The sequence below is a fragment of the Myotis myotis genome, unplaced genomic scaffold, assembly GCF_014108235.1.
Source record: "Myotis myotis isolate mMyoMyo1 unplaced genomic scaffold, mMyoMyo1.p scaffold_m19_p_10, whole genome shotgun sequence".
Classification (NCBI taxonomy): Eukaryota; Metazoa; Chordata; class Mammalia; order Chiroptera; family Vespertilionidae; genus Myotis; species Myotis myotis.
This window is the reverse complement of record NW_023416314.1, coordinates 5,204,536-5,219,415: the sequence shown is the minus strand read 5'-3', so window position 1 is coordinate 5,219,415 and position 14,880 is coordinate 5,204,536. Positions and strand designations below refer to the sequence as shown.

The following is a 14,880-nucleotide window of genomic DNA, read 5'->3' as shown; positions in this document are numbered from 1 at the left end:
ATTCAACTGGAAAGGGATGAAATGTTCTGTGGTTGGAGCTTGCATGACTGCGCTTTGATGCAGGTGCGTCTCACCTTGAAAACAATCAAGATAGAAAAGTCTACATAGCCCGCCCGGCTGGTGTGGCTCCGTGGTTGAGCATCGACCTATGAACCAGGAGGTCACGGTTCGATTCCGGGCAGAGCACATGCCCGGGTTTCGGGCTCAATCTCCAGTAGGGGGAGTGATTCCCTCTCATCATTGATGTTTCTATCTCCCTCTCCCTCTCCCTTCCTCTCTCAGAAATCAATAAAAAATACATTTTAAAATAAATAAGTAAGAACATTTTTAAAAAGGAGAAAAAAGCCCACATCTACACATCTATTCACATGGCAAGATGGGAGTGGGGCGCCTCCAAATAAACCTATAGCCATGGTTTTCCCAGACAAGCTGGTGGCACCCAGTTGCGTATCGGGGGGATAGATAAGTGCCTATTTAACTTACAAAAAAGAGAAAGGCACTTCTTTCAAGAAAACCACATTTCAGGGAAAAGTGTTGTGACCGCAGGTGAAATGACATTAAGCAAAAAATGGGGGGAGGACACAAATGTGCATGCATGGTACACTGACTCGTTGTGTACACAGTCTAGAAGGACATTACAGAGAATATACACCGAAGTCTGAATGGTGGCTGTCCCTGAGCTGTCAGTAAGCCTATGGATGATTTCCATTTTCCTTCATTTTTCCCACAGTCAGGATGTATTGCTATTGCATTTTAACTATGCATATTGACTTTGTATAATAAAAACATATAAAATAGTTACATGGCACAGAAAAAACTGCATAGTATAAATATATATGTATATTACATCTTGATTATTTAAATATGAGTATTTAGATGAGGACAAAGGGCAGACATGTGGTGACTCCAGGTCCCCTTTCTGTCGGCAGAGCTGCCTAGCTAGGGGCCCCGTGTCACTCTGTAGAGCAAGAGAATGGGCCTCCTGCTCCTCCCACCTCACCACCCAGCCCAGCCCGATGCTAGGAAACATACTTGCCGTGGGACATACATGAAGGCAGCTGCCTGGAGCTCCCGCGGCCTCTGGACCCCAAGTCAGTCCTTGGGGAACTGAGCAGGGCACCTGGCAGAACAGAAGGATGGAGCTTCGCTGAATGACCCAGCTCGCCAGGCCCCCCTCTCAGTGGTTCCATCCCTCCCCTCCCACCCTGAAACCTGATTCAAATGAAGGATTGATTGCAGGGACACTTGGCAGCTTCCCAGCCTGGTGGCTCGGGCAGTGCGGGCAGTGCGAGGCTCAGCCACAGAAGCGCTGGGAGCAGCCTGGAGAGCAGGCGGCGGGGACACGAAGCCGGCAGAGGGCAGACAGGCTGGCCCTCGGCGGCGGGGCTCTCCCTGCACGCCCGCCACCCAGAGGCGCCCACGCCGTGGAAGCTCGCCATGCTGCCGTGGGCACCACCAGCGCTGCTTGCCCTGCTTCTGCCCGTGCTCCTGACTCAGGGAGAAGGTAAGGCGGCGGGGGAAATGGGAAACATGTAGGACGTGGCTGGCCGCCTCCCGAGGAAGGTAGGGGATGCTCGATTCCTGCCAGGGTTGAGGGAAGGTGGGTTCTGGAGTGGGTAAGGCTGCAGGGAGTCAGGCTCTCACTCCGAACGTGCATGCGAGCGTTTTGAGGCACTGGGGCCCAGCTGGGAGGTCGAGGCTGAGCCCGGTGAGAGCAGGGCTGCTGAGAGGGTGCAGCGCAGCCTGCTGCATGGGACACATGCGGACTGGGCAGCAGCGAGGTCTCTGCTCTTTGCCCTGCCCCTAAACGCACAGAGAGAGAGAGAGAGAGAGAGAGAGAGAGAGAGAGAGAGAGAGCTGCAAGGCCCCTTTGTTCTCCATGGGGATGCTGTGGTCCAGAGAGGGGAATAATGTGCTCAGGTCACACAGCTCGTTAGCAGCAGCTCCGACTTTGTTGCATGGGCTCTTGAGGTCTCTGTTTCCTAAAGTTTGCTTCTGGGGCTAACCTCCAATAACACCCAACCCCGCTCTGCACTCCCACCCATCCTTTCCTGCCTCCCCAGTGGATGCAGGGTGTTTTCGTCACAAAAGGATCGTGTCCTCTTGCTGCAGACAATACTCATTCATCTTAGACCATTTTCTCGTCATCCAGAGCTGGGCTAAAGCTGGGGCCAGGGTACGTTAGGGTGGATGGGGGGGGCGGACACGATGCATTTCCTCCCGAGAGCTGGCACTGGGGAAGCTCAGCCGGACGAGCAGGCCGGGTTGCAGGGGATGACTGGTCCGGGCTGCCCAGGCTGGGGAGCCCTCTGCCTCCCAGAAACGGCCTTTGCTCTGACCCGTGCGGCCCAGGCTGGTGCTCTCCAAACTGGACCGAATCCCAGACAACAGGACCTGGGCTGTTGCCGCTGTAGGGAGACACACAGGGCTCTGGGTTTGAATCGGTGCTATGTTAACGGATGTTATTCCCAAGGCAGCACTCCCTACCTGCTCTCCCGTCTCTCCTCTCTCTGCTCCTCTCTGCCCTGAGGGCAGCGGGGTGTGTACCAGGGACAGGTGGGGAGGGGCAGGCAGGAGGGTCTGTAGGATCGATGTATTGCACAGGTTGCGCACAGAGCCAGGCCTGCTGAGACCTGCGCTCACGCTGCCAGGCCCCCGAGGCTTTCAGCCCGCACCCTGGTCCTCCCTCTCCCACACTGTTTGTCACCCGCATGTTTCTTGGCACCTTTCAGGAAGAGCTTCTACTGCCCCAGAAGGACGCCTGAGGCGCACATGACATCCCAGAGGATGGGGCTCGGGCCTAGGAGTGGGGATTGCTCCTCGCCATTTGGTCCTCGCAGGCCTCCTGCTCTGGGACCAATGTGCTGCTGCTCGCTCCCTCCACACCTCACCCAACCCTCTTCCTAACCCTAACAAACTGCCCGCATAGCCCCTGTGAGGACCCGGCAACCTCCCCCAGGAGTTGGTGCGCCGGGCAGGTGGGGTGGCGGCCTTGGGGTGGGCTTTGCAGGAGGGAGAGGAGATGTCAGTTTTCACTGGTTGCCCCCCTTCTCCCTTTGTCAGTTGCAGGTTGGGGGCCAGGAGATGAGGGGCTGTACGGACACTGACATCTGACCTTGACTGAGGCAAACCCTCACGCAGACCTCTGGGCTGAGGAACTGTCACTGGGGGCCACTTTTTTGTACTCCTCTCATCTCCCGGGGCCGGCTCCCCTTCACTTCCCCGGAGCCCCTTGACCAGAGCCCTGCAGGCTGACCTCCTCGGAGTCCTCGGTCTCCTTCAGACCTCACCTGCCTTATGTCACCTTCTCTTCCAGTCCGGCTCCCTCTCTCCCTTAAACGAGTGTGTAGGTTGCCCGTATGAGATGCACCTTTGAGTCTGGGGAGGAGTCTGCAGACACAATGGACATTTCTGTGGTGGGGCACCTGGAAGTTTTGTGAGGTGGGACTGGTGAGGGCACTTCCCTTTTCATAGCTTCAAACCAGGGCGAGAGGCCCGTGGCTCCGGCTTGATGTCCGCTTGGGACTGTTCTCCTTCCCAGCCAGGCGCAGGGGGGGCCTCCCGGCCCAGAACACCTCGGGGTCCGCTCTGCGGCGGCTGTCGGACCACCTCCTGACCAACTACAAGAAGGGCGTGCGGCCTGTGCGGGACTGGAGGAGGCCAACCACCGTGTCCATCGACGTCATTGTCTATGCCATCCTCAACGTGGTGAGGGCTCAGCCCCAAGATGCCCCCAACTCAGAGGTGGGAGGCCCTGGGCACATGGGTACCATCGTACCTGTGGCTGGCACCACGGCTCAGACAGGCTGCAGCACCCCCATGTGCAGAGCTGCCCAAACCAGGAAACTGGGGCCACCTTTCAGCCATCCCTCCACACTCCTGCAGCCAGCGGGCCACTCACCGTATCATGGTACCATCTCCCTGTGCGGGCTGTGTGGGGGTTCAGATTGTCCTATTCATCTCTATGCCCTGTGTCACACAGGTCCCTGGCACATGGTGGGTGTTACTCAATGGTTGTTGCAGAGTCCATCACAAATCAGTTCATTGATTCCTCCATTAGTGACAGTAGTAGGTGGGGTCCACTGCCCAGCGCAGGGGGGTGGACACTGCAGAGATAAGCAGGAGGCGACTGCGGAGATGCCGAAATGGGGGCAGTGTGCTGGGTTAGGGTGGGCAGGGCTGACACCACAGTCTCCACTACAGTCCATGCGGCTGTTCAGGAAGGGAAATTGGGATTGGATAGGAGGGAGGGAGAGCGATGAATTTTTCACTCTATGTGACTTTGTACCTCTTGACTTCATTCTAGGATAGGAGAGATATAGATATAGATATAGATATAGATATAGATATAGATATAGATATAGATATAGATATAGATATAGATATAGATATAGATATAGATATAGATATATAGATATATAGATATAGATACAGATATATAGATATAGATATATAGATATATAGACATAGATATACACAATATTGTTAAATATGCTTTGTATTATCTTCTATTATGTTATGTATATCATATTTGTAAAATATAGATAACATAATAGACATATATAATATGCATGACATAATAGAAGAGAGTAGAGGGTATGTATACTTACATGCACATATAGTTTAAAAGTAAATCACTGCATTTCTTTCTAGATGTGTCCTAGTAAAAAACCAACTTTTCATGGCTGGCCCCTCCTCCTTGCCCCTTTGCTTCACCCCCACTTCCCAAGGAAATGGGGACACAGAGCAGCAGCTCCTTCTGGGGTTCGTGTGTGCAGAGTGGACCCACATCCCACAGGGCCACCTGTGCCAGCTCCCTTTCCTTTCCCAGGATGAGAAGAACCAGGTCCTGACCACCTACATCTGGTACCGGCAGGTGAGCAGCCCAGTCCTTCACCCGCTGCCTCATTTCCTGGCCTGGGACTTACCCTCCCGGGGAGGGACTCGCCACCTGGAGCGTCAGGGACCTGAGATGCAGAAGCCTGGACTCCCCTCGCTCGGGGCTGGGGATGGAAGGGGACAGAAGGCTCGGTGGGGGAAGTCCTCGGGACCTGCTCTGGGTCCTGAAGTTCTCCATGAACTGGGGCCCCAGCAAGTGTGTGCCCCACCTCTCGATCAAACACCTCCAGTGCCTGGGAGCTCAGGGGCAGCCTTCCCTCTCATGTAGCTCGAATGGCTCACAAGCCTTCTTCCTATTAAGCCAAATTGAACAACAAGCAAACTGGGTGATTGAAACAGGCTTCACCCTGTGGCTATTGACCACCTCTTCCAGCTTCCGGCGGGCATTGGTCAGGCGCTGGCGTGTGGAGTCTCTGAGGCCCCAGCAGCAGTTCTGGCTCGGAGCTGGTGGGGGAGGGCGGGCAAACAGGAGGCTGCTGTCCACCCTGTGTCCTAAGCTGGTAGCCCCGGGGCCCCAGGTACCTGGAGAAGGTGTCAGAACAGAGGGAAAGCCAACAACGTGGCTGAAGAGAAGGGGGCAGGGACATGAGGACAGATGTTGAGGTCAAGCCTGAGAGACTGTGGGGACATGCCTGGCAACGTGGGTCTCTGTTAAATCTCTCCCTCTCTTCGTGAGCACCCCACCACAGCCAGCTCGTGGGACAGGAAGTGGGGTAGAGGAAGAAGCCAAGTGCTGGTTCCTGCAGTATTGCCCCCTTTCTGCCTCCGCGAGATCCCTAAGTGCAGAACACACGCTGCCTCAGGGAAGGGACCCGGGGGACTTTCTGGAGCTCTCTCCTGGGACACCATGGCCAGCTCCCACCTCTGCACCTCTAGGGTCACTTGTCTGCCCCAGCAGTGAGGGCATGCTAGTCTACTACATGCTAAGGGACTGGAATTAGAGACACAAACTAGACTCAGGCCCTGTCCACAATGAGCTCACAGGCTGGTGCAGACCACACACATGTGAGCAGACAATTCCATGCAACCCACACAGCGGGCAAGATGTCAGCCATGAAAGCACAGAGGAGGCACGTGAAACCCGCCAGGGGACGGGGTTCCCAGAGGTCCTTGGAGCATGGAATAGTTGAGTCTAGAAGGATGAGTAAGACTCACCTTGATCAAGAAGACAGATTGCCGCATGGGCGAAGGAGCAGGGTACGGAGAGATGTGGAGGTTCCAACAGTGATCATTCCAGGTGTAGACTCCACAGAGAGGCATGGCCAACACAAACAAACCAACAACAACAACAACAACAAAACCTGAGACTAGGAAGGTAGGTGGAGGCAGATTATGTAGGCCTTTGTTGACCTCGAGGTTTAACTTTATCTTATTGCCAATGAGACGCCGCTGAAGAATTTTAAATGGGCGAGTGACATCACAGAATTTACATTTCATGGTTCTGTAAAATTGGTATTATCCATTCTATTCTGTTTTACAACCTTTTCAATGTATGTTCTCTTTGTTTTTTTCCTCGTGATTTGAAAGGCACATTCTTATTTTCATCTAGTCATGCTTGTATTTAGTTTACATTATTTCGTACAGTTTTCAGTGATAATATAGTCTATTAACTTCTGAAGCATAGCAGCCGCTATTGACTATTCCATACCTCACAGACCCTCCCACTGACCCGCCATCTTTTCCCCATGCCTTCAATAGAATGTGAAATGTGAAAATACATATATCCGTTAGGCCAGTCATCCTGGCAGGAGAGTGGAGGATGCATCGATCAAAACCTAACAGTAACCATCTCTGCCCTGGGAGGTGCATCTATCATCCCCACTTACATTTGTGCAGACTGAGACCAAGAAGCTGTCCTCTCAGACCCCTCCGCTGGTGGCTAGGGGATTCAAAATGTTAGCAATGCCTGACGCCGCCCCTGGGCGAGGCTGCATGGTATTTGCATGTAGGAAGTGCGTGGGCACAAAGGTGGGGGCCTCTCAGGTGCTGCTGAGTGACTAGGGGGCCACTGACGCCCAGATTCCCCCAAGAAGATGCCTGCCTTTCTCCGGGGCCCTGAGAGGTGGAGCTGGCCTGAGCTGGGGACGGCCCCGCCCACCCTCACGGGTCCTGCTCCTCCCCTAGTACTGGACTGACGAGTTTCTCCAGTGGAACCCCGAGGACTTCGACAACATCACCAAGCTGTCCATCCCCACGGACAGCATTTGGGTCCCGGACATTCTCATCAACGAGTTGTGAGTACCGCCATCTGGTGCTGGGCGGCCAGGTAGCTGGGGCTGGGGAAGGCAGGGGGCCCCCCCACACACCCCCAAGGCTTGCAGAGCTGCGGGTAAAATTAGCTTGGGCCCAAATTCCCTGCTTTTTCTTTTCTTTTTAAAAACTCCTCTGTGCTTAATGTTGAAACCCTGCACTGCTTGATCCAACGGCCCCGCCTGAGGAAAGGAAGCCAGGGAGAGAATTCGCGTTGCTATGATAGTCGGATGAGGCGGCTGCATTTAGAAGGGACAGTAACATTACTGGAAGGAATGAAGTCCTGGCCACAGGGGAGACTTGAAGCTGGGAGACACTCACACTTCTCGTCACACCTGTGCCTGAGCAGCCACAGATTGCACCCTCCGTCTGAAGTGGGTCCCCCTAGCCTTCATTCTCAGCAGCCAGTCTCTCTGGCCTTGGCCAACATTCCTTCTCCTCACCCTCAGGTACCTTCTGGCTGGGGAGATGGGTGGGAGGAGGAAGTGGGGGGGCCGGTCACCCTCTGCCAGGACCCACTGCATCGCCCCGCTCCAGGGGCGCCGCCCACACTGGTTTTCATGAGAGGCCGTTGACCAGGAGCCGCGTGCCCTGCATTGCTCAGGCTGGAGGGACACGGGGAAATTCCAGTTTCTGGCTGAATCTGCAGTTTAATCGGTGAAACAGCGATAGTCTTGAGTTCTCAACTCTCAGCCTGAATCCACAGAAACTGCAGGCTCAGGGCCGCGGGCCCCGGCCTCTGATGCCACAGCGGCCACTTTCTGCCCTGTGCCCCTTCGTCTCCATGGCGTTTCTAGTTCCTTTTCCTGCAGAGGTGATTCCTCTTACTCACAGGCCTCCCAGCGACAGGAAGCCCGAGTCAGGATGGAGCCCACCAAACCTGCCCATTGCCACACTGGGTGGGCATCCTGGGAACTGAGCTCTGCCCAGCCAGTGGGTGGCAGTGTAGGGACAGCTGGGCATGCTCCTTAGTGTCTGCGGCATTTGGGGTCCAGGGATCCTTGCCTGCCTTTTGTTAGGTTGCCAGGGAAATAAAGGAAAAATGCCTTTACTCAGGAATGCTTGGAAAGCAGTGTTGATGCAGGTGAGGAGGCCTAAGAGAGATAGGAAGGTTAGAAAAATCAATTCCAGACAACGCTGTCCTGCTGCCCTAGCTCCTCCTTGGGTTTCTTTCCCTGCTGGCTGCTCAGAGACCCTCAGACTCCCAGGCCTGACCTGTTTCTTGAGCCCCAAGCTGCCCCCTCTCCCCTGGACAGCGTGGACGTGGGGAAGTCTCCAGATATCCCGTATGTGTATGTCGGGCATCAAGGCGAGGTCCAGAACTACAAGCCCCTCCAGGTGGTGACTGCCTGCAGCCTCGACATCTACAACTTCCCCTTCGATGTGCAGAACTGCTCGCTGACCTTCACCAGCTGGCTGCACACCAGTGAGTAGACGGGCTTTGGAGGCAGGGGCGCAGGCTGGGGCCCAGGACACTTGAGTGAGGAGCACATCCCGGATGCATCTTCCTTATCCAACTTTCCTACCACTTACTTTTCTTTCTTTCTCTCTCTCTTTCTTTCTTTCTTTCTTCCTTTCTTTCCTTCCTTCCTTCTTTCCTTCCTTCCTTCCTTCCTTCCTTCCTTCCTTCCTTCCTTCCTTTCTTTCTTTCTTTCTCTCTCTTCCTTCCTTCCTTTCCTTCCTTCCTTCCTTCCTTCCTTCCTTCCTTCCTTCCTTCCTTCCTTCCTTTCTTTCTTTCTTTCTTTCTTTCTTTCTTTCTTTCTTTCTTTCTTTCTTTCTTTCTTTCTTTCTTTCTTGTTAATCCTCACTGGAGGATATTCCTCCCCCTGGATTTTAGAAAGAGTAGAAGGGAGGGGAAAAGGAGAGAGAAGCATTGATGTGAGAGAGCCACATCAATTGGTTGCCTCCCCAATGCACCCCAGCTAGGGCGGGGAACCTGCAACCCAGGTACATGCCCTTGTCTGGAATCGATGTTCTAATCCCCGAGCCATGCCGGCCAGGGCACCACTTCTATTTTTAATGCCACTGAGCCTATTTCTTTATCCTCCAAATGGGATTAACCTGGTTTCCCGGTGCTTCCCTGTCATCATGCCAACTGACCGAGACAGTGCAAACACTCAGTAGGGCCCATTCTTTCCCAGGATCACTCACAGGAGTGGCACTCGATGCCTCTCAAAGCCCTCACTTCTCCTCTCCCCTGATGCACTCTCCCCTAATCCAAGCCAACCTGATCTTGTGCCCAGGTTTCGGCAGTAGCCTCCTTGCGGGTCCCCCTCCTTTATTCTTGAACCCCTCCAATTCATGCTCCTCAGAGCAAATGGAGATCTTATTAAAATGCAAATCTGCTTAAGAACCTTGATGGCTTCCCAATGCTCCCAGGACAGAATCCAAATCCTTCACCTGGCCCGTGGGGCCCTGGGCTGGCCGCCCGCAGCCCATTCCTCCAGCCCCTAATCACAGGCTGCTCCCCCCCCACCCCACCCCCCCAGGCCACTTGCCCTCCTTCCTCTCCTGCTTTCCTTCTTGTCCCACTCCTGCCCCAGCCACACCTGGGGTAGCCAGTTCCTCTACTCACCTTTGAATCACAGCTCAGGGTCAGCTTCTCGGGGAAACCCCTCCCAGTCTCCAGACTAGGCATCCCCAACGCCCAATGTACAGCCTCCTGTTCGTCTTCCCACGTCTATTGTGCTTGTAAGCACTTGTTCAATGTGTACTTCTCTAGCCAGTACACACGAAGAGAGGGCGGAACAGGATTTCTGCCCCACCACTGGGTGCACAGCACGGTGCCTGGCACAGAGAAAGGTGCTGACAAACACATCGAGGGGGTGCACCCTAGGTGCTCACTGAGGCCTAGGGACGTGAGCATCACTTTACTGCAAAACGGCATCCTCCACTACATTCTAATTTTGACCAAAACCCAGAATTACAAATGATCTTTGACCTCTACCCGCATTCCCAAACTCTTCACCAACTCCCCACACCAGGACTTAACAGCTTTCAGCAGTATAAACTTTATATGATATGCTCTTCCAGGTCCTTCTCTACCCTTTGCCTAGATACACATACATTACCATCTATGGAAAGTGCATGGGAATTATTCTATATACATCATTTATGCTACTGCTACTTGCTTCGTTTTACTCAACCACAGATCTGGGACATTTTCCCAAGTTAGTGCGCATGTAGAGCTCCCTCATGAATTCAGACCCCCGTAGACTATCCCGTGGTCTGGGTGCATCAGAGTTTGTTCCGCATTCTCCTGATCCATGGGCACGTCAGTCATTCCTGCTGCTTGACTGCAGTGGGCGCTCCTGTCCTCTGGTGCCATGCACATCTGTCTCTGTAATAGAAGCAGAGGCGCTAAACTATTCTGTAAGTGGGGGTTCTGCTTGCTTCCAGTTCAGGCGGCTTTCTGCAGGCCGAGGTGAAGAGTACTGACTTTTGTTTATTTCCTAAATAGGTAATTATAACAAGGAAACTTAGAAAGGTGTGTATGTGTGGGGGGGGGGGGGACTATTTAATAAATGGTTTGTTGGTTCTTTGCATTTTGCTGTATGTTTCACTTCATCCTTCCTTCCCCTCGCTCCAGGCCCACTGTACAGATAGGTACTGTGTGCAGTGACCTCACTGTGTAGCTGAGGAAACTGAGGCTGGAGATGAAGAGCTGAAGGGAGCTAAGCCATGTGGGCGCGCCACCCGGCACCCCACTGTCGCGGGCTCTGGCATGCCGCTGGCGTGGGCTCCAGCGCTGGCTTGCTTTCCTCTCTCCCAGTCCAGGACATCAACATCTCCCTTTGGCGCCCGCCAGAAAAGGTGAAGTTCGACAAGAGCGTCTTCATGAACCAGGGCGAGTGGGAGCTTCTGGGGGTGCTGACCCAGTTTCGAGAGTTCAGCATGGAAAGCAGCAACTGTTATGCAGAAATGAAGTTCTACGTGAGTGGGACGGAGCGGGTGCGATTAAAATAATGAATAGAACCACTAGACCAGCACACCCAGGCAGACTTGAGGAGACATGGGGGAGAACCACCGTGGCCCCGGCCCAACCGCAGGGTCACACTCATCTCCTGGAACTTCCACGAGGTAGATGGGGCAAGAGCTGAATTGTCCCTCACTTATCCTAACAGCCACAAGCCTGAATCCAGAGGCAAAATGTGGGGTCTGTCCGTGTCCTTTTCTGAGAAATGCAGGTTGAATCCTCTACCAAGCAAGGGGGCTGGGATGGGGAGCGGTTCCTGGGCACAGGACCTGTCTGCCCCAGGCCTCCCCCAGAGCTCTTCTCCTGGTCCCAGGTGGTCATCCGCCGGCGGCCCCTGTTCTATGCGGTCAGCCTGCTGCTGCCCAGTATCTTCCTCATGGTCATGGACATTGTGGGCTTTTACCTGCCCCCGGAGAGTGGTGAGAGGGTCTCCTTCAAGATCACACTCCTTCTGGGCTACTCTGTCTTCCTGATCATTGTGTCCGACACGCTGCCAGCCACCGCCATCGGCACTCCCCTCATTGGTAAGGCCTGCTTCTGGGGAAGAGCTCGCTGTGGCCAAGGAAGCCAGGCGTGGGCCCTCCCACCTTCTATGTGTCTCCCTCCCGCCCTCTCCCCGGGTGCACAGGTGTCTACTTTGTCGTGTGCATGGCTCTGCTGGTCATCAGCTTGGCTGAGACGATCCTCATTGTGCGGCTGGTGCACAAGCAAGACCTGCAGCAGCCGGTGCCTGCCTGGCTGCGGCGCCTGATTCTCGAGCGAATCGCCCTGCTGCTCTGCCTGGGGGAGCAGCCAACCTCCCATCGGTGCCCAGCTGCCTCCCAAACCAGCAAGACTGATGACTGCTCAGGTGAGGGGGAAGCGGGGGGTCCCTATGCAGGGGCCCTTCTGGTTTGGAGGCAGGGGCATGGGGGAAGGGGGGTGTCTCTGGAGGACGTGCCCAGGAGCTCAGCCAGGCCTGGAAGGTGAGTGCTGTCCTGCATGTGGCACCCCACGCACCACTTCACGGGGGGGGGGGGCGGGCAGCCTGAGTGCCCATCTCTCTGCACCTGCACATGCTCATCAGCCTGGGTGGACAGAGACAGGGCAGGATGCAGGATGCAGGGTGCAGGGGGACCCGCTGAGGAGTTGCCACAGCCATTTGGTGGTCGTGCTGGGGGAGTGTTGGTCTGTCTCTTGCGCACTTTGGGCCAGGCATGTGCGAAGCATTTCCTGTGGGATCACAGGTGATCCTGATGGTGACCCAATTGGATTTTCATCCTCATTTTCCAGTGAAGCTGTCCGGACCCGGGCTTTTGTTTGCTGGGAGTTTTTTGATTACTGCTTCTATTTCATCAGTTGTTATTGGCATACTCAGGTTTTCTGATTCTTCCTGGTTCCGTTTTGGGAAATTGTGGGGTTTTTTTTAGGAATTTGTCCATTTCATCCACACTGTCCTCATTCTCATTTTTCAAATGAGAAAACAGGGGTACAGTGAGGCCAAATAGCTTGTCCTAAGGCACAGAGCCAGGAACTGGCCCAGTGTGATTTGAAATCAGACTGAGCTAGTGTTTTAACCACTCCACGCCCCTGCACTCCTCTTTGTCCGCCCTTTGGGCCAGAGCCACGCCTCTTACAGATGTTCCGTTAACCTGCCACCATCTCCTCATGAATTCATGAGCTCGAGCAGCAATTTTCAACCTTTTCACCTCATGGCACATGTAAACTAATCACTAAGATTCTGCAGCATAGCAAAAAAATGTATTTTTTGCCGATCTGAAAAAAATAGGTATACTTTTGATTCATGCACACTGAACAGCTATTGTGTTGGCTATTGTTGTTATTTTTATTATTATTTTGCCAACCTAAGGGAAAAGAGGTCAGTGCCCTTGACTAAATAGCCAGATATCGCATGTTTTAAAAATTGTTGTGGCACAGTTGAAAATCTCTGAGCTAGAGCACCCGCCTAATGCCTGATTTCACTGCTCACCTGGTGAAGGCTGCCACATCTGCAGGCGTGTTTTCTGGTGCAGAAGGCCTCGGAGAGGAGGGCATTGAGGCAATAAGACACAGTGGAGAGGGCAGTGGATTCAGAGCCCAGATATCTAGGCCTCAATGGCCTCGCTATTAAATGACGCTCCCGCTGTGTGAACACAGGCTAGTCACTTACCCTCTCTGAGCGTTAGCACCTTCATACAAAGAGTGTGGATAACAATTCATCCCCCTCCGCTCTTCCATGGGCTGTTGTGAAGCTCAAATGAAATGGTGACTATCAAAGCTAGGGAAAGACCATGAGTTAAAAAGCAAGTGCATGGGAAGGATAAACACCAAATTTGATGTTGGTGACCTGGGGAGGGGATGGAAGATGTGATGAAGAAGAGGTGTACGGGAATCTCCCACTGTATTGGCTTTCTTAATTTGCTTAAGTTGGATGGCGGGTACACAAATAGATAAATTACTCCCGATGCTCTTTATGTCTGAGATTGCTCATGCTAACACCTTCTGCAGGCCAAAGAAATGTAAGGGACGATGTTCAGGCCATCTGGCTAGACCCCCTCCCTTGCCAATGCTCTGCCCCTTCTTCCAGACATGGGAAACCACTGCGGCCATTTGGGAGGACCCAGGGACTTGGACAAGACCCCGAGGGGCAAAGACAGCCCGCCCCCACCGCCGCGGGAGGCCTCCCTGGCCATGCGCGGGCTGCTGCAGGAGCTGGCCTCCATCCGGCACTTCCTGGAGAAGCGGGAGGAGAGCCGAGAGGTGGCCCGGGACTGGCTGCGCGTGGGCTCCGTGCTGGACAGGCTGCTGTTCCGCATCTACCTGCTGGCGGTGCTGGCCTACAGTGTCACCCTGGTCACACTCTGGTCCATCTGGCAGTATTCCTGAGGAGTCCAGCCGAGTGAGGGTGGGGGGACTTCAAGGGTCCAGGGGGTGCCAGGGGTGTTCTCAAGTCACATATACAGCTCCATCCCTGGTTCCAATGCCAATTTATCCCAGCAAGCCCGAAGCAGCGCCTTCACCCTTCTCCCAAAATCTTGGCGTCCGAGATCCTTACATCCTCCCTGCCCCCACCTGCCACGATGGCTTTGAAACATGTTGTCTTAGATCAGAAGAAATCCATGCATTTCCCAACTTCACTCTGTATCTATGCAGTAAGCCTCAGTTTCCCCGCTGGCACCCCCCTAAATAAGGCACTTTGGAATCCTGCTCAACTCCCTCAGCCTGGTTTTTGAGATTGAAGGCCAGCCAACTCTCTAATATATGGGCCTGATAACTGCTTGAGGTTTATCCAACACTAACGTCTCCTTCTTCACCTCCGCTGTGACCACTTCCCTGAACACTCACGTTTCATCAGATGGTGGGGGTGGGGATAATAAAATGCGATAAATCCCTAACCTCTCTTCTTGACCATTTGTCAGGAGTCGCGTGAGGATGAAGAGGTTTACAGTTACTGGTGAAAGTGAGGGTGGGGAGTATCTGTGGCTTCAGCTGTTTGGTGCCTCCTGCCCCTAGGGAATGGTGGCTGTTATGAAGAAGAAATAACAGGCGGTGGGATTTAAATGGGAAGGTCAGGACCATGAACACAGCAATGGATGGGTGGGCGGGGGAAGCTCAGTTCTTGATCTCTGGCAGGATGCTGGACGGAGGTGGTCCTCCCTGCGCGAGGACCCTGCCCTGCAAAGCAGAACATCAGCACCACGGCCAGCGCCAGCAGGCTTGGTTTTTCAGACTGAGAGCTCAGGTTTGAGACTGTGTCTAGTTTTGCTTCTTTAATT

General features: G+C 53.9%; 1 protein-coding gene across 1 annotated transcript; it reads left to right on the top strand.

The window, feature by feature from the left end:
• Positions 1-1,336: 1,336 nt before the first annotated feature.
• On the top strand, positions 1,337-13,990 carry HTR3A (5-hydroxytryptamine receptor 3A). Its single transcript, XM_036321219.1, has 9 exons — positions 1,337-1,504; positions 3,542-3,708; positions 4,832-4,876; positions 7,024-7,133; positions 8,406-8,575; positions 10,922-11,082; positions 11,439-11,649; positions 11,754-11,975; positions 13,692-13,990. Exons 1-9 carry the CDS (start codon positions 1,438-1,440, stop codon positions 13,988-13,990), a joined length of 1,452 nt encoding a protein of 483 aa, XP_036177112.1. The 5' UTR covers positions 1,337-1,437.
• The last annotated feature ends 890 nt before the right edge of the window (positions 13,991-14,880 follow it).